The following is an 18484-nucleotide window of genomic DNA, read 5'->3' as shown; positions in this document are numbered from 1 at the left end:
CCATGTACCGTCCTCGCTCAGCGTTATGAAGTGTGTGATCTTCTCGTACTCCGCCAGCTCCTGCAGATACAGAGGAGGGAGAATACAGTTACATCCTGTAATGTCCCACGATCCCATTCCATACATTGTAAATATTCTACAGCAAGAAAAATGTTTTGTAAATAAGATAATTGTGTGCGGGGGGGGGGGGGGGCGCTGACAAATCCGTACACAGAACATACGGACAGGGACAGTATATAATCTATACAGTAGTGACCGGGGCTCATCACCCGCAGGTGTCGCTGTGTCCTTACCCAGGAGGCCGCAGGGGCATCAAGTTACTGGGAAATTTTGGTTGATATTCAGCTTTTATTCATGAAAAATGATCTATTTCTGATCTTGTAGCATTTCCCGTCTCTCGGCTCCGCGACATTTTATAATTGTCAAAAAAATCACAAATCCCAGAGAAATCTCTCACATTAGCGAATCAAAGCCCACTCCCAGGTTATAGTCAGCGACGACCTCCTCGCTGACTATAACCTGCGTCCATCTGTAGCGGGTGACGACCTCCTCGCTGACTATAACCTGCGTCCATCTGTAGCGGGTGACGACCTCCTCGCTGACTATAACCTGCGTCCATCTGTAGCGGGTGACGACCTCCTCGCTGACTATAACCTGCGTCCATCTGTAGCGGGTGACGACCTCCTCGCTGACTATAACCTGCGTCCATCTGTAGTGGGTGACGACCTCCTCGCTGACTATAACCTGCCTCCATCTGTAGCGGGTGACGACCTCCTCGCTGACTATAACCTGCGTCCATCTGTAGTGGGTGACGACCTCCTCGCTGACTATAACCTGCCTCCATCTGTAGCGGGTGACGACCTCCTCGCTGACTATAACCTGCGTCCATCTGTAGCGGGTGACGACCTCCTCGCTGACTATAACCTGCGTCCATCTGTAGTGGGTGACGACCTCCTCGCTGACTATAACCTGCGTCCATCTGTAGCGGGTGACGACCTCCTCGCTGACTATAACCTGCCTCCATCTGTAGCGGGTGACGACCTCCTCGCTGACTATAACCTGCCTCCATCTGTAGCGGGTGACGACCTCCTCGCTGACTATAACCTGCGTCCATCTGTAGTGGGTGACGACCTCCTCGCTGACTATAACCTGCGTCCATCTGTAGTGGGTGACGACCTCCTCGCTGACTATAACCTGCGTCCATCTGTAGCGGGTGACGACCTCCTCGCTGACTATAACCTGCCTCCATCTGTAGTGGGTGACGGACGCAGGTTATAATCAGTGAGGAGGCCGTCATGGTCATGTTTAACCCCTTATCAGGGTACAAGGTTTATCTACACTTTCATTTATCTTCTGAACATTCATTAGTATCTGACACATAGAAAGAGATGAGACAGATAAGAGATGATGAGATCCATGAGATGGATATTACACACAATGACATTCTCATTGCTGCTACATCTCTACTTTCATATCTGCTGTGCCTCCATGCTTGGATAAAGAACTTATCTGCCTGTAGCTTGTAGCTCTACTCACGCTCTGATGTGTTGTTGCTTGCTGGCAGAAAGTCGGTGTGTGTGTGTATATATATATCTATATTAAATACAGGCGGTCCCCTACTTAAGAACACCCAACTTACGTACGACCCCTAGTTACAAACGGACCGCTGGATGTTGGTAATTTACTTTAGCTTTAGGCTACAATGATCAGCTGTAACAGTTATCACAGGTGTCTGCAATCAAGATTTATTGTTAATCCTGGTTCTTATGACAAACCAAAAGTTTTAAAATCCAATTGTCACAGAAGCCAAAAACTTTTTTTACTGGGGTTACAATTCTAAAATGTACAGTTCCGACTTGCATACAAATTCAACTTAAGAACAAACCTGAAGAACCTATCTTGTATGTAACCCGGGGACTGCCTGTATATCCCGTGGATAGGGCCTAACTTTAGTTTGTGGGAATGTGGAGAGCACGGCTATTGACTGGCGTGTCACACCGGGCTGGGAGTGCAGGTCACACAGTAGGCCTCAGAAGCCAGTGGCCAGGAGCAGGGATGTAGGGGGCAGATGGAAGCTGATCTCCCTACCAGATCACCTGCATTGGAAGTGGCTGGAGTCCCCACTAGATTACTTCAGTGGTCCCATGGAGGTCATGGGGCACTGGGCCAACGACCCGACGGAAGTGAGTCCAGAGCGGAGATGAAATCACTGAAGACCCTGCTTCCGCATGTAAAGTGTCTCAATATAGAGAGGCCCTTGAAACCTCAAATGAGGGTCCCAATAAGCAGAAAAGGGGGGCTAAGGCAATGTTTGTGGCTTATTAGCTGGTTTGAAACAGAGGATGGAGCTAGATTAGAGCAGCAGAGTCTGATCTCCGGCCCGATGTGTCCTGCTTGCTCCTCGGTCAACTACGACCCCGTTGTACGTTCTTTTCAGTGCAAAGTCAGACAGAAAACTGCAGCAGACAGCAATAAATGTGACCCATGGGGTTCAGTCTTTCTCCAGTTTCTTGAACATAAAGTGTGTACAGAAGTCAGTGGGAGGCGGAGGAGGAAGTGTCCGGGTTTGGGGAATGTTTTCTACAGCAGGAGTTGTCTCTCATACAGCTACATGGCAGTGAAATACAAGTATCAGGATCTTCTTCTATAACTCGTGGCTCCTTCCTTGTGTTAATCAGCAGAACATTGCCCCTTGTCACACAGCAAAACAGGTAAAGCAGTCCCTACAGCCCAGAGTCCTGATCTAAACCCAATAGAAAACCTCTGGAATATCCTTGGTGACAAAGTTCTGGCCAAGAAACCCACAACAGTCACAGAACTGAGGCAGAGACTAGAAGAAGAGCAGAGCAGATCCCAGCAGAGCCGTGTCAGAGACTAGCGATGGCAGGGCACGGGGTCCTGTGTGGCCGGGGGAGCGGGTCCTGTGCGGCCGTGGCGGCCGTGTCCTTGCACTCCCTTATGATTGGTGACTGCTGGGACTCTCTCTGGGCTTGGGTTGTTGCTGTTCTCTAATTATCATCATCACATCTTATGTACAATAAAGGTATTTATGCTGATACTTTGGTGATTGTGATTCATACCCGGATCATCCGCATGATGTGGGGGGAGTCTCGTGGTTCAGCAGGACGAATGATGCATTCCATGATGGCGGATTAATCCCTGGAGGTAGGAAAAGAAGGGTGGAATATATACAGTGTATAGAGGAGAAGAGGGGGGGGGGGGGTTGAGTACTTATGCAGGGTAAGCGGGGACTGGTTAGTACTTACAGTGGGTACAGAAAGTATTCAGACCCCTTTACATTTTTCACTTTTTTTCATTGCAGCCAATTAGTGAGATCAAAAATGGTGAAATATTCACCGGTAATTCTGTTTCCACCGTGATGGCCCCACTTGGAGGATGCCCCTTGACCTCTGCAGGGACAGGAAGACGGAGGGGTTAAAAGGACCCCTCCCCCATCCTCCCGCCAGCGTCTACCAAATAACTACACCGGTGGAAGGTACAACTCCATATGTTAACAGCACATACAGGGAATATATAGTCCGTCATGGTGGACTTATGGAAACAGAATTACCGGTCAGTGCTAATTACCATTTCCATATCGTCCCCCATGACGGCCCCGCTTGGAGATTTACAAAATAAGATGTTACGATACTTGGGGTGGGACCACAGCTTGTAGCACCTTCCTGAGATAGATCAGGATGGATCCTGAGAATTGTCTAGATCTCTTGCCCAAGAAGCCGACATAGTACGGAACGTGGATCGTGCCTTTAAATTGTGCGGAACCGGTTTCCCTTGTTCCGAGTGCATGTTGATATAGCGGTCTTCAATCATCTTGCGCCAGTCTTTTGTAGCTTATGATAATCCTTCTTCCGTCTAGGCCAGTGATGGTGAACCTTTCAGCGGCCGAGTGCTCAAACTGCATCCAAAACCCCCCCTTATTTATCGCGAGGTGCCAACCAAAAATTAAAGCAGTAACTTATTGCTCCCTGTTCAAGAACTTTCAATCATATTTGCCTCCTGAGGACAGAAACACAGTAGAAAGATGGAAAATTTGCATCATTTTAGCTTCTTTCCAGTGTCCCTCTGTACATAGAGAATCGTGGGGCAGCAGGAGGTCCTCCAAAAATAATTCGTCCCTGTCTAATTCTCCCTCTTCCTACAGTCCCAAGTAGCAAAGTATCAAAATATGACTGAAAGCAGCATCTTTTAAGTTGCTTTGAACTGCAGGAAGATTCTTTGAGTCCTGTCTGGTGTGCTGGGGCGATGGCCCGGGTGCCCCCAAAAAGGGCTCTGAGTGCCGCCTCTGGCACCTGTGCCATAGGTTCGCCACCACTGGTCTAGGGAATGCCACTCCTGTCTCCTTGCTGGACGAGGGACTCCTGCAGAAGGATGGGAGGATGATTTCCTGAGTCTTGTGAAACCTGGAGACCCCTTTAGGAGAAAAATTGGGGTCTAATGTAAGGATGATGCAATCACTTTGAATTCTCATATAAGGCTTCTTAACCCCATAGCGCAATAAGACGTACCCTTACGTCTTTCTGCGCATGGGGGGGATATGAAGGGGGCTCACAGGCGGTGCGTGGGTGCCGCCATCTTGGCTCCGATCGTCGCTCCCCGTGACTTCATCGGGGTGCGGCAATCTGTTGCCATGACAGCCCCGGATCACACAAAGATCCGAGGCTATCATGATCTCGGCTATCTATTATACTGTGCGATTTGCACATTATAGATGGTGTGCAAAATCCCCATATACTGCCATACTGTAGTATGGGATCAATCAGACAACCTAGGGTTAAAGTATACTAGAGAGTCTGAAACATAGTAAAAAAAAAAGTCAGTCCTAAAAATAAAAGCATTGAAAACGTCATCAAAAGCCACAAAAAATGGCACCACCCACAGCTCCGTACACCAAAGTGTGAAAAAGTTATTAGCGCCAGAACATGGCAAAATGAATTTTTTTTTTTTCTGTACAGGAGGTTTTAATTTTTGTAAATGTATGAAAATATTATAAAACCTATACAAATTTGGTATCCCCGTGATCGTATTGACCCAATGAATGAAACAGACCTGTCATTTAGGACGCACAGTGAAAGCTGTAAAAACCAAGCCCACAAGAAATTGCGCAGATGTGTTTTTTCATCATTTTCACTACATTTTTTTCCCAGTACATGACATGGAATATTTAATACCATCATTATGAAGTGCAATGTGTTACGCAGAAAATAAGCCGTCACACAGCTCTGTACATGGAAAAATAAAAAAGTTATAGATTTGGGAAGTGAAAAATAAAAACGCAAAAATGAAAAAGGGCCCATTAAGGGGTTAATGGAGACGGCCTGGAGCTCACCCAATCTTCTAGGCAATGTCATAGCTATCAGCAGAGTGGTCTTTATTGTAACATTTTTTCACCCCAAACTCAACTGGTTAAAAAAAAAGACTTTGAGAGGTCCTAGAACTAGCGCGAGGTCCCAAGATGTTTTTTTTTCAGAATTTGCGGTCTTATTCTAGTGGCGGCTCCTGAGTCGCCTGTGATCCGCCAAAGGTTGGTCGAAGAACTTAGGGCTGACACTTGTACCTTCCGTGTACTGGTGGAAAAGCCCAGTTCTAGACCCGCTAGTAGGAAGCCCAACACCTGTAAGAAATTGGGGTTAGTCTGGCAGGGAGGTTTGTCTTTTAGGGTAAATTGCAAACGTAACAAGTTTCCTACTTGCCTTGAGAGTGTTTATGACCCTTATGGACAAGCCCTGGGAACTAAGGAGACTGGATTCAGGATCCATGCCGAGAGATGAAGTTTCCCTGGGTCCATGAGACAGAAGGTCCTCCTGGACTGGAGGAATCATCGGATCCTGGAGGACCATGGCGGTTAGATGCGGGTACCAGCTTTTCTTTGGCCAGTTTGGGCAGATCAGAATTACCCTTGCTTGGTCTTGATGGATCGTCCTTAGGACCTTTGCTAACAAGGGGAGAGGCATAAGAGAGAGGCATGTTCCACGGATGACAGAAGGCATCTAGATGTCTCTTTGGCTTCCAGGGAGTAGAACAGACGGCATTTGGCATTTTCTCTTGTGGTGAAGAGATCTATGTGGGGATTTCCCCAAAGACTTGTTAGGTGGAGAAATATTTCCTGGCTGTTCAGGAGAATATTCCTTCGACTGAGGAAATCCACCTCCTGGTTTCGAGTACCTTTTAGATGTGTTGCTGAAATCGAAAGGACATTCTCTTCTGCCCAGGAGAATAGCAAACGTGTTAGAGAGGCGAGTGCGGAGGACCTGGTGCCCCCTTGTCCCTAAGTAGGAGACTGTTGTGGTATTGTCCGTATGTATTTGTAGGTGATGATTGGTTAGATAGGAGGTGTTTGTATTTTAGAGCCTCCCACATGGCTCTCAATTCCCTGTGGTTTGAGGATTTTCTGGCTTGACTCTCGGGCCAGGACACCCGGTCGAAGTGAATAGGAAAGATCACTCCCCAAACTGTGCTGCTGGCGGCTGTCTTTATTGTGATGCATGGGTGGTTTTGCCAGGACACACCTGTTTGTAGGTTCCCCTGGCTTAGCCACCATCGTAGATCTCTCTTTACTGCTGAAGGGATGTGACCTTTCCTGTCCAGACCTGAAGACTGTCTGTTCCAAGCACCCAAAATCCGATTTTGCAGAACATGGGAATGGCCCTGACTCCAGGCTACTGCTGCTTTGCAGGCTGTCAGGAGGCCCAAGATCTTCACGGCATACCGGATCGTGATGGATGCTTTCCCCTGAAGGATCGGATCTGTTCCTTTATTTTTTCTCCTTTTTCCCACTCCATGTGGAATCTCCTGAAGATGATGTAATTGTTGGGGAGTTTCAAGTTGATTATTAGTCGCTTTGATCCATTTGGCTTCTTCACCAAAAAAAAGGGGGGAGTAGAATCCTTTTCCCTGATGATCTTGAGGGACTGGAGCCGCCACACCTGAATGGATGAGAGTGGAGACCTCTTGCCAGATGACAGCGCGAGAAGTAGAAGACAAAAAGGAAGAAGGAGCAATGTATGTTGTAACTCTATCCTGTAACCCTGGCGAATAATGTCTAGGACCCAGGGATTTGATGTTATACTTGCCCATTATTCGAGGAAGGCAAAAAGTTTCCCCCCAACCCTGGCGCCACGGCTTCTTGCCTTTGTTAAAGGGTGAGGAATTTGAAAAGCGGAATCCTCTGCCTTTCCCACCTTTTGGTGTGGCTCCAGCTCCACGTTTACCTTTGTCCCTGTACGAGTCTGAGTGACTCCTGTAGCCACGAAAAGTCAACTTCTTGGGTTTAGGTTTACTCTCTGGGAAACCCTTCTTTTTGTCCAATGCATTTTCGAGAATGGTGTCCAGTTCGAAACAAACTCTCCTGTAAATGGGACACTCCATAACTTTTCCTTTGAGCGTATGATGCGACCCCCCCCCCCCCTCTCCTGGAAGTATTAGTTGGAGCCCCTTCTTTAGCTACAAATATAATCCCTTCTGTAGCTGCGTCGAGTAAAAAGTAAGTAGCAGATCTTATCAATGGGAAACTTTCTAAGATGGAGGTTGGAGGTGAGCCCTCGTAAATGTGTGTTTCTAGTTCCATCAGCCGAAAGAGTAAAGTCCTGGCAACAGAAGTAGCAGTTAGATTGGACCTCAGGCTAACCATAGAGGTCTCCCATGCTTTTTTAAAGGGAACCTGTCAGGAGGAGACCCATTTTTAGCACTCCCCAGTCCCCACAGAGCATAGTACATACACTGCCAAAGTGTTTTTGTATAAAAAAAATAGGTTTTACAGAAAAAAAGATATGTTATATTGTACCTTTCATTAGCATCTGCTGTGTGACTAGGCAGTTGCCAATGGGGAGGGTCTGGAAAGGAGCAGTTCCCTCCCACCCTTGGGAAACATGTGACCTTTTCAAATATATGAATAACTCCCCACACTCGGGATTGGCTGTAGAGGAGCAGGGGGCGTCGCTAGGCCCAGTGATGGGTGTTTTCATATATTTGAAAAGGTCACATGGAGGAGCTGTTTCCCAAGGGTGGGGGGAACTGCTCCTTTCCAGCCCCTCCCATTTGGCAACTGCCTAGTCACACAGCAGATGCTAATGAAAGGTACAATATAACATATCTTTTTTTCTGTAAAACCTATTTTTTATACAAAAACACTTTGGCAGTGTATGTGCTATGCTCTATGGGGACTGGGGGAGTGCTAAAAATGGGTCTCCTGGTAACAGGTTCCCTTTAAATAGTGACTCCGTTTTCCTGTCCATGGGGTTGTGTAAACTGGGTGGTGTTCTCAAATGGGAGGTCCGTCTTCTTAAATACTTTAGTGACCTGGACATCAACCTTGGGACACGCGTCCCAGAGTTTCGATGTATCCTGGTCAAAAATGAGTCTCTTTTTAAAGCCCTTAGAAATGAGGAGTCTCTTCTCTGTGTCCTTCCATCCATCAGAAGTTCCCTGTGGGTTTCATTAGCTTTTAGACCGCCAACGAGTACTTCCTGTCTTGATTTTGAAGGTACGACCTCTTCCATACCCAAGGTCTCTCTTATTGTTTTAGGAGACAGCCTAGGTCTTCGGTCTGAAAGAGATGTCTAGCTTCAGGAATTTGAGAAGTTCCTTGAGACTGGTCAACCTCCACAGTATCCACAAAGGGACATGATGGGACCTCCAAATCATTTCTTTTGCCGGGAGGAGTTCTGAAGAAAAAACCTTCTCTTCCATAAAGGTTTTTAGTTTGTCCATAAATGACGTTTTCTCTTCCCTCATAATGTTGTCAATGCTTACAGACCGCTTTTTTATATGAGTCGGGCATAGAATGAAGACACACATGACATTTCCTAGAGGGAGTAGCTTTGCTTTTTCCGGGCTTGTCTGCTTTGCTAGGTTTCTCTGCCTTTCCCCTTAGGACCCTGATCCTTATTTTGGGAGGCAAGAGAAAAAAACAAACCATATTCACATGAACATTTGCGGGGGCGTATATATGGGCGGTACGGCGTGCATACATCTTGTGAATGTAGCGTGACTATGGGTTCACATACATATCCCGTATATGGGACCTGCCACAGCAGCAATACTTACAAAACCAGCGGGCAGAATCTGCCTCCTCAGCCATAACGGAAGACTGGGACGGCCCCGGACGCTAACTTACCTAAAGAGACCTCAGATCAACATAACTTGCAGCAAGCTGATATAAATACCTTCCTGGGGAGCCCATCCCCCTTGAAGATGGCTTCGTTGGCGTTCCGGAAGTTCCCCCGACACTCTGTGTATAGGAAAAACCGTCACTTGCGGTCGGGAATGGAAGTCTTCATCGGAGCGCGGGGAATGCCAGGAAATGTATCCCGCAATGCCACGCGTCCGCGCTGAAGTACAAGAACCGGAGGAGCCGCCAAAAACTGGACCCAGAATACACAAAGAGAGCGAGACTGACCGAGGACTCGATCCAGGATACTGCATGGCCCTCGGTAAGCAGAATATCGTCCCTCGCCCCACAAGGAGAAGACCCGCTGTAGGGACTTGAAGAACACTGGTGGGTGGATGTGGGAGGGGTTATTTTAACCTCTGTTTTTCTGTCCCTGCAGAGGTCAAGGGGCATCCCCCAAGTGGGGCCTTCATGAGGGACGATATGGAAAACTTTACTGAGAAAAAAAATTGTGCCCTCCGACCCCTAGTAGTGGGCACTCTGCCCCCCCAGTAATGGGCATTCTGCCCATCATAAATATTCAGCGTCTTTGCTGTGACTCACCCGCTGTGCATTTACTTCTGATCCTCCTTAAGATGGTTTTACTCCTTCATTGGAGTCCAGTTTGGTTTAATTAAACTGATTGGACTTGATTAGGAAAGATACCCACCTGTCTATATAAGACCTCACAGCACATGAGAATCATGAGGTCTAAGGAACTGACCAAGAAGCTCAAAGACATAATAATGGCAAGGCACAGATCTGGCCAAGGTTACTGTTAAATTTCTGCAGCACTCAAGGTACCTAAGAGCACAGTGGCCTCCATAATCATTATGTGGAAGAAGTTTGGGACGGCCACAACTCTTCCTCTCCCTGGCCGTCCAGCCAAACTAAGTAATAGTAGGAGAAGAGCCTTGCTGAGAGGTAAAGAAGAACCCTGGGATCCCTGTGGCTGAGCTTCAGAGATGCAGGAGGCAGGAGGCAGATGGGAGTCACCTATCACTGCAGAGGGCACATTACTGGGGGGGGGGGGGTTGTAGATCGCAGCTCAAGGGGGGCGGGGCAGAAGGCACATAACTGTGGGGGGGCATATTACAGAGGGAAGAGGGCACATTACTGGGGGGCAGAGTGCCCATTACTGGGGAGCAAAGCACACATTGCTGTGGGGGGGGGGTGAAGTGCACATTTCTGGGGGGAGGCAGAGGGCACATTACTGGGGGGAGGCAGAGGGCACATTACTATGGGGGGGGGCGTAGTGCACATTACCAGGAGGGTTGAGTGCACATTACTGGGGGAGGGGGGCGGGCAGAAGCACATTACAGGGGTTGGTAGAGGGCACATTTTTTGATCTCACCAATCTGAATCTTTTTCGCACCCACTGTATGCAGTATAAATGGGGGGGGGGGGAATATTTATGCAGTGTATATGGAGGGGGTGAGTACGTGTGCAGTGTATATGGAGGGGGGAGTACTTGTGCAGTGTATATGGAGGGGAGAGTACTTGTGCAGTGTATATGGAGGGGGGAGTACTTGTGCAGTGTATATGGAGGGGGGAGTACTTGTGCAGTGTATATGCAGTGTTTATGGAGGGGGATGAGTACTTGTGTAGTGTATATGCAGTGTATATGGAGGGGGACGAGTACTTGTGCAGGGTATATGGAGGGGGACGAGTACTTGTGCAGGGTATATGGAGGGGGACGAGTACTTGTGCAGTGTATATGGAGGGGGATGAGTACTTGTGCAGTGTATATGGAGGGGGATGAGTACTTGTGCAGTGTATATGGAGGGGGATGAGTACTTGTGCAGTGTATATGGAGGGGGGAGTACTTGTGCAGTGTTTATGGAGGGGGATGAGTACTTGTGCAGTGTATATGGAGGGGGGAGTACTTGTGCAGTGTATATGGAGGGGGACGAGTACTTGTGCAGGGTATATGGAGGGGGACGAGTACTTGTGCAGGGTATATGGAGGGGGACGAGTACTTGTGCAGTGTATATGGAGGGGGACGAGTACTTGTGCAGTGTATATGGAGGGGGGAGTACTTGTGCAGTGTATATGGAGGGGGGAGTACTTGTGCAGTGTATATGGAGGGGGGAGTACTTGTGCAGTGTATATGGAGAGGGATGAGTACTTGTGCAGTGTATATGGAGGGGGACGAGTACTTGTGCAGTGTATATGGAGGGGGATGAGTACTTGTGCAGTGTATATGGAGGGGGTGAGTACTTGTGCAGTATATATGCAGTGTATAGTGTATATGGAGGGGGATGAGTACTTGTGCAGTGTATATGCAGTGTATATGGAGGGGGATGAGTACTTGTGCAGTGTATATGGAGGGGGTGAGTACTTGTGCAGTGTATATGGAGGGGGTGAGTACTTGTGCAGTGTATATGGAGGGGAGAGTACTTGTGCAGTGTATATGGAGGGGGTGAGTACTTGTGCAGTGTATATGGAGGGGAGAGTACTTGTGCAGTGTATATGCAGTGTATAGTGTATATGGAGGGGGATGAGTACTTGTGCAGTGTATATGCAGTGTTTATGGAGGGGGGAGTACTTGAGCAGTGTATATGGAGGGGGTGAGTACTTGTGCAGTGTATATGCAGTGTATATGGAGGGGGGAGTACTTGTGCAGTGTATATGCAGTGTATATTGAGGGGGATGAGTACTTGTGCAGTGTATATGGAGGGGGATGAGTACTTGTGCAGTGTATATGGAGGGGAGAGTACTTGTGCAGTGTATATGGAGGGGGATGAGTACTTGTGCAGTGTATATGGAGGGGGTGAGTACTTGTGCAGTGTATATGGAGGGGGTGAGTACTTGTGCAGTGTATATGGAGGGGAGAGTACTTGTGCAGTGTATATGGAGGGGGATGAGTACTTGTGCAGTGTATATGCAGTGTATATGGAGGGGGGAGTACTTGTGCAGTGTATATGCCGTGTATATTGAGGGGGATGAGTACTTGTGCAGTGTATATGTAGGGGGATGAGTACTTGTGCAGTGTATATGGAGGGGAGAGTACTTGTGCAGTGTATATGGAGGGGGTGAGTACTTGTGCAGTGTATATGGAGGGGTGAGTACTTGTGCAGTGTATATGGAGGGGGATGAGTACTTGTGCAGTGTATATGGAGGGGGTGAGTACTTGTGCAGTGTTTATGGAGGGGGGAGTACTTGTGCAGTGTATATGGAGGGGGTGAGTACTTGTGCAGTGTATATGCAGTGTATATGGAGGGGGTGAGTACTTGTGCAGTGTATATGCAGTGTATATGGAGGGGGGAGTACTTGTGCAGTGTATATGGAGGGGGATGAGTACTTGTGCAGTGTATATGCAGTGTATATGGAGGGGGGAGTACTTGTGCAGTGTATATGCCGTGTATATTGAGGGGGATGAGTACTTGTGCAGTGTATATGGAGGGGGATGAGTACTTGTGCAGTGTATATGGAGGGGAGAGTACTTGTGCAGTGTATATGAAGGGGGATGAGTACTTGTGCAGTGTATATGGAGGGGGTGAGTACTTGTGCAGTGTATATGGAGGGGAGAGTACTTGTGCAGTGTACATGCTGTGTTTATGGAGGGGGGAGTACTTGTGCAGTGTATATGGAGGGGGACGAGTACTTGTGCAGTGTATATGGAGGGGGACGAGTACTTGTGCAGTGTATATGGAGGGGGTGAGTACTTGTGCAGTGTATATGCAGTGTTTATGGAGGGGGGAGCACTTGTGCAGTGTATATGCAGTGTATATGGAGGGGGACGAGTACTTGTGCAGTGTATATGGAGGGGGTGAGTACTTGTGCAGTGTATATGGAGGGGGTGAGTACTTGTGCAGTGTATATGCAGTGTATATTGAGGGGGATGAGTACTTGTGCAGTGTATATGGAGGGGGATGAGTACTTGTGCAGTGTATATGGAGGGGGTGAGTACTTGTGCAGTGTATATGGAGGGGGTGAGTACTTGTGCAGTGTATATGCAGTGTATATGGAGGGGGGAGTACTTGTGCAGTGTATATGCAGTGTATATTGAGGGGGATGAGTACTTGTGCAGTGTATATGGAGGGGGATGAGTACTTGTGCAGTGTATATTGAGGGGAGAGTACTTGTGCAGTGTATATGGAGGGGGATGAGTACTTTTGCAGTGTATATGGAGGGGAAGTACTTGTGCAGTGTATATGGAGGGGGTGAGTACTTGTGCAGTGTATATGGAGGGGTGAGTACTTGTGCAGTGTATATGGAGGGGGATGAGTACTTGTGCAGTGTATATGGAGGGGGACGAGTACTTGTGCAGTGTATATGGAGGGGGTGAGTACTTGTGCAGTGTATATGCAGTGTTTATGGAGGGGGGAGTACTTGTGCAGTGTATATGCAGTGTATATGGAGGGGGACGAGTACTTGTGCAGTGTATATGGAGGGGGTGAGTACTTGTGCAGTGTATATGGAGGGGGATGAGTACTTGTGCAGTGTATATGGAGGGGGTGAGTACTTGTGCAGTGTATATGCAGTGTATATGGAGGGGGGAGTACTTGTGCAGTGTATATGCAGTGTATATTGAGGGGGATGAGTACTTGTGCAGTGTATATGGAGGGGGATGAGTACTTGTGGAGTGTATATAGAGGGGAGAGTACTTGTGCAGTGTATATGGAGGGGGATGAGTACTTGTGCAGTGTATATGGAGGGGAAGTACTTGTGCAGTGTATATGGAGGGGGTGAGTACTTGTGCAGTGTATATGGAGGGGTGAGTACTTGTGCAGTGTATATGGAGGGGGATGAGTACTTGTGCAGTGTATATGGAGGGGGATGAGTACTTGTGCAGTGTATATGGAGGGGGTGAGTACTTGTGCAGTGTATATGCAGTGTATATGGAGGGGGGAGAACTTGTGCAGTGTATATGCAGTGTATAGTGTATATGGAGGGGGATGAGTACTTGTGCAGTGTATATGGAGGGGGATGAGTACTTGTGCAGTGTATGTGGAGGGGAGAGTACTTGTGCAGTGTATATGGAGGGGGATGAGTACTTGTGCAGTGTATATGGAGGGGGTGAGTACTTGTGCAGTGTATATGGAGGGGAGAGTACTTGTGCAGTGTATATGCAGTGTTTATGGAGGGGGGAGTACTTGTGCAGTGTATATGGAGGGGGTGAGTACTTGTGCAGTGTATATGCAGTGTATATGGAGGGGGGAGTACTTGTGCAGTGTATATGCAGTGTATATTGAGGGGGATGAGTACGTGTGCAGTGTATATGGAGGGGGATGAGTACTTGTGCAGTGTATATGGAGGGGGATGAGTACTTGTGCAGTGTATATGGAGGGGGATGAGTACTTGTGCAGTGTATATGGAGGGGGACGTGTACTTGTGCAGTGTATATGGAGGGGGACGTGTACTTGTGCAGTGTATATGGAGGGGGACGTGTACTTGTGCAGTGTATATGGAGGGGGTGAGTACTTGTGCAGTGTGTATGGAGGGGGACGAGTACTTGTGCAGTGTATATGGAGGGGGACGTGTACTTGTGCAGTGTATATGGAGGGGGTGAGTACTTGTGCAGTGTATATGGAGGGGGATGAGTACTTGTGCAGTGTATATGGAGGGGGGTGAGTACTTGTGCAGTGTATATGGAGGGGGATGAGTACTTGTGCAGTGTATATGGAGGGGGATGAGTACTTGTGCAGTGTATATGGAGGGGGATGAGTACTTGTGCAGTGTATATGGAGGGGGATGAGTACTTGTGCAGTGTATATGGAGGGGGATGAGTACTTGTGCAGAGTATATGGAGGGGGATGAGTACTTGTGCAGTGTATATGGAGGGGATGAGTACTTGTGCAGTGTATATGGAGGGGGATGAGTACTTGTGCAGTGTATATGGAGGGGGATGAGTACTTGTGCAGTGTATATGGAGGGGGATGAGTACTTGTGCAGTGTATATGGAGGGGGATGAGTACTTGTGCAGAGTATATGGAGGGGGATGAGTACTTGTGCAGTGTATATGGAGGGGGATGAGTACTTGTGCAGTGTATATGGAGGGGGATGAGTACTTGTGCAGAGTATATGGAGGGGGATGAGTACTTGTGCAGTGTATATGGAGGGGGATGAGTACTTGTGCAGTGTATATGGAGGGGGATGAGTACTTGTGCAGTGTATATGGAGGGGGATGAGTACTTGTGCAGTGTATATGGAGGGGGATGAGTACTTGTGCAGAGTATATGGAGGGGGATGAGTACTTGTGCAGTGTATATGGAGGGGGACGAGTACTTGTGCAGTGTATATGGAGGGGTGAGTACTTGTGCAGTGTATATGGAGGGGTGAGTACTTGTGCAGTGTATATGGAGGGGGTGAGTACTTGTGCAGTGTATATGGAGGGGGATGAGTACTTGTGCAGTGTATATGGAGGGGGTGAGTACTTGTGCAGTGTATATGGAGGGGGATGAGTACTTGTGCAGTGTATATGGAGGGGGGTGAGTACTTGTGCAGTGTATATGGAGGGGGATGAGTACTTGTGCAGTGTATATGGAGGGGGATGAGTACTTGTGCAGTGTATATGGAGGGGGATGAGTACTTGTGCAGTGTATATGGAGGGGGATGAGTACTTGTGCAGTGTATATGGAGGGGGATGAGTACTTGTGCAGAGTATATGGAGGGGGATGAGTACTTGTGCAGTGTATATGGAGGGGGATGAGTACTTGTGCAGTGTATATGGAGGGGGATGAGTACTTGTGCAGTGTATATGGAGGGGGTGAGTACTTGTGCAGTGTATATGGAGGGGGATGAGTACTTGTGCAGTGTATATGGAGGGGGATGAGTACTTGTGCAGAGTATATGGAGGGGGGTGAGTACTTGTGCAGTGTATATGGAGGGGGATGAGTACTTGTGCAGTGTATATGGAGGGGGATGAGTACTTGTGCAGAGTATATGGAGGGGGATGAGTACTTGTGCAGTGTATATGGAGGGGGATGAGTACTTGTGCAGTGTATATGGAGGGGGATGAGTACTTGTGCAGTGTATATGGAGGGGGATGAGTACTTGTGCAGTGTATATGGAGGGGGATGAGTACTTGTGCAGTGTATATGGAGGGGGATGAGTACTTGTGCAGAGTATATGGAGGGGGATGAGTACTTGTGCAGTGTATATGGAGGGGATGAGTACTTGTGCAGTGTATATGGAGGGGGATGAGTACTTGTGCAGAGTATATGGAGGGGGATGAGTACTTGTGCAGTGTATATGGAGGGGGATGAGTACTTGTGCAGTGTATATGGAGGGGGATGAGTACTTGTGCAGTGTATATGCAGGGGGGAGTACTTGTGCAGTGTATATGCAGGGGGATGAGTACTTGTGCAGTGTATATGGAGGGGGATGAGTACTTGTGCAGTGTATATGGAGGGGGATGAGTACTTGTGCAGTGTATATGGAGGGGGATGAGTACTTGTGCAGTGTATATGCAATGTATATGTAGTGTATAGTGTGTGTGTATGGGGGATGTTATTACTTGTGCAGTGTATATGGAGGGGGATGAATACTTTTGCAGTGTATATGTAGTGTATAGTGTGTGTGTGTGTGTGTGTGTGTGTATGGGGGGTGTTATTACTTGTGCAGTGTATATGTAGTGTATAGTGTGTGTGTGTGTGTGTGTATGGGGGGTGTTATTACTTGTGCAGTGTATATGTAGTATATAGTGTGTGGGGGGGGTGTTATTACTTGTGCAGTGTATATGTAGTGTATATGCAGTGTATAGTGTGTGTGTATGGGGGGTGTTATTACTTGTGCAGTGTATATGTAGTATATAGTGTGTGTGGGGGGTGTTATTACTTGTGCAGTGTATATGTAGTGTATAGTGTGTGTGTGTGTGTATGGGGGGTGTTATTACTTGTGCAGTGTATATGTAGTATATAGTGTGTATGGGGGGTGTTATTACTTGTGCAGTGTATATGTAGTGTATAGTGTGTGTGTGTGTGTATGGGGGGTGTTATTACTTGTGCAGTGTATATGTAGTATATAGTGTGTGGGGGGGGTGTTATTACTTGTGCAGTGTATATGTAGTGTATATGCAGTGTATAGTGTGTGGGGGGGGGTGTTATTACTTGTGCAGTGTATATGTAGTGTATATGCAGTGTATAGTGTGTGTGTATGGGGGGTGTTATTACTTGTGCAGTGCGGGCTCTCACCTTCCTGTAGAGGTCTATGGCGGCGACACAGTGACCTATGACCCCAGTGATAAGGCACGTGATGCTGTCTTGCTGTTCCCGGTGCGGCCTGTAGATGGCAGCAGAAGACGGAGGAAAATCACTGGAAGGGAAACCAGGACAGTATAAGGTATGGGGGTGCGGGATAGGGGTACACGGGGGTGTATGGGGGTGCGGGATAGGGGTGCACGGGGGTGCGGGATAGGGGTACACGGGGGTGTATGGGGGTGCGGGATAGGGGTGCACGGGGGTGCGGGATAGGGGTACACGGGGGTGTATGGGGGTGCGGGATAGGGGTACACGGGGGTGTATGGGGGTGCGGGATAGGGGTGCACGGGGGTGCGGGATAGGGGTACACGGGGGTGTATGGGGGTGCGGGATAGGGGTACACGGGGGTGCGGGATAGGGGTACACGGGGGTGCGGGGGGGTGTATATGGTGTGTAGGGGTACAGGGCTGTATATGGTGTATAGAGGTACAGGGGGGTGTATAGGGGTACAGGGCAGGGTGCATATGGTGTATAGGGGTACAGGGCAGGGTGTATATGGTGTGTAGGGGTACAGGGCTGTATATGGTGTATAGAGGTACAGGGGGGTGTATAGGGGTACAGGGCAGGGTGCATATGGTGTATAGGGGTACAGGACTGTGTATCCTCCTCCTCCACCATAGAGTGCGGGAGTGTGAGTTAACGGGAGTCCTCCTCCACCATAGAGTGCGGGAGTGTGAGGTAACGGGAGTCCTCCTCCACCATAGAGTGCGGGAGTGTGAGGTAACGGGAGTCCTCCTCCACCATAGAGAGCGGGAGTGTGAGGTAACGGGAGCCCTCCGCCACCATAGAGTGCGGGAGTGTGAGATAACGGGAGCCCTCCTCCACCATAGAGAGCGGGAGTGTGAGGTAACGGGAGTCCTCCTCCACCATAGAGACCTGGAGTGTGAGGTAACGGGAGTCCTCCTCCACCATAGAGACCTGAAGTGTGAGGTAACGGGAGTCCTCCTCCACCATAGAGAGCGGGAGTGTGAGGTAACGGGAGTCCTCCTCCACCATAGAGAGCGGGAGTGTGAGGTAACGGGAGTCCTCCACCACCATAGAGAGCGGGAGTGTGAGGTAACGGGAGTCCTCCGCCTCCACCATAGAGAGCGGGAGTGTGAGGTAACGGGAGTCC

The 18484-nt window shown here is 48.6% G+C and overlaps 1 protein-coding gene across 6 annotated transcripts in view; it reads right to left on the bottom strand.

Moving 5' to 3' along the window:
* LOC140128400 (thialysine N-epsilon-acetyltransferase-like) overlaps window positions 1-17400 on the bottom strand; it is a 71393-nt gene extending 53993 nt beyond the window's left edge. For 2 of the 6 annotated variants that reach the window (XM_072150089.1, XM_072150090.1), the window contains exons 1-3: window positions 17305-17399; window positions 3081-3159; window positions 9-60 (exon numbers count right to left, since the gene is read on the bottom strand). In XM_072150089.1, coding sequence (XP_072006190.1) covers window positions 9-60; window positions 3081-3143 — 115 coding nt within the window. In that variant the 5' untranslated portion in view covers window positions 3144-3159; window positions 17305-17399. Of the gene's footprint in view, window positions 1-8; window positions 61-3080; window positions 3160-17304 lie in introns of all 6 variants that reach the window. The other 4 variants (XM_072150093.1, XM_072150095.1, XM_072150091.1 and 1 more) reach the window with 4 other exon arrangements.
* Between the last annotated feature and the right edge of the window lie 1084 nt (window positions 17401-18484).

Source organism: Engystomops pustulosus, chromosome 4 (genome assembly GCF_040894005.1).
Source record: "Engystomops pustulosus chromosome 4, aEngPut4.maternal, whole genome shotgun sequence".
Lineage (NCBI taxonomy): Eukaryota > Metazoa > Chordata > Amphibia > Anura > Leptodactylidae > Engystomops > Engystomops pustulosus.
Note: the sequence above shows the minus strand (reverse complement) of the source record. Positions and strands in the feature narration are given on the sequence as shown.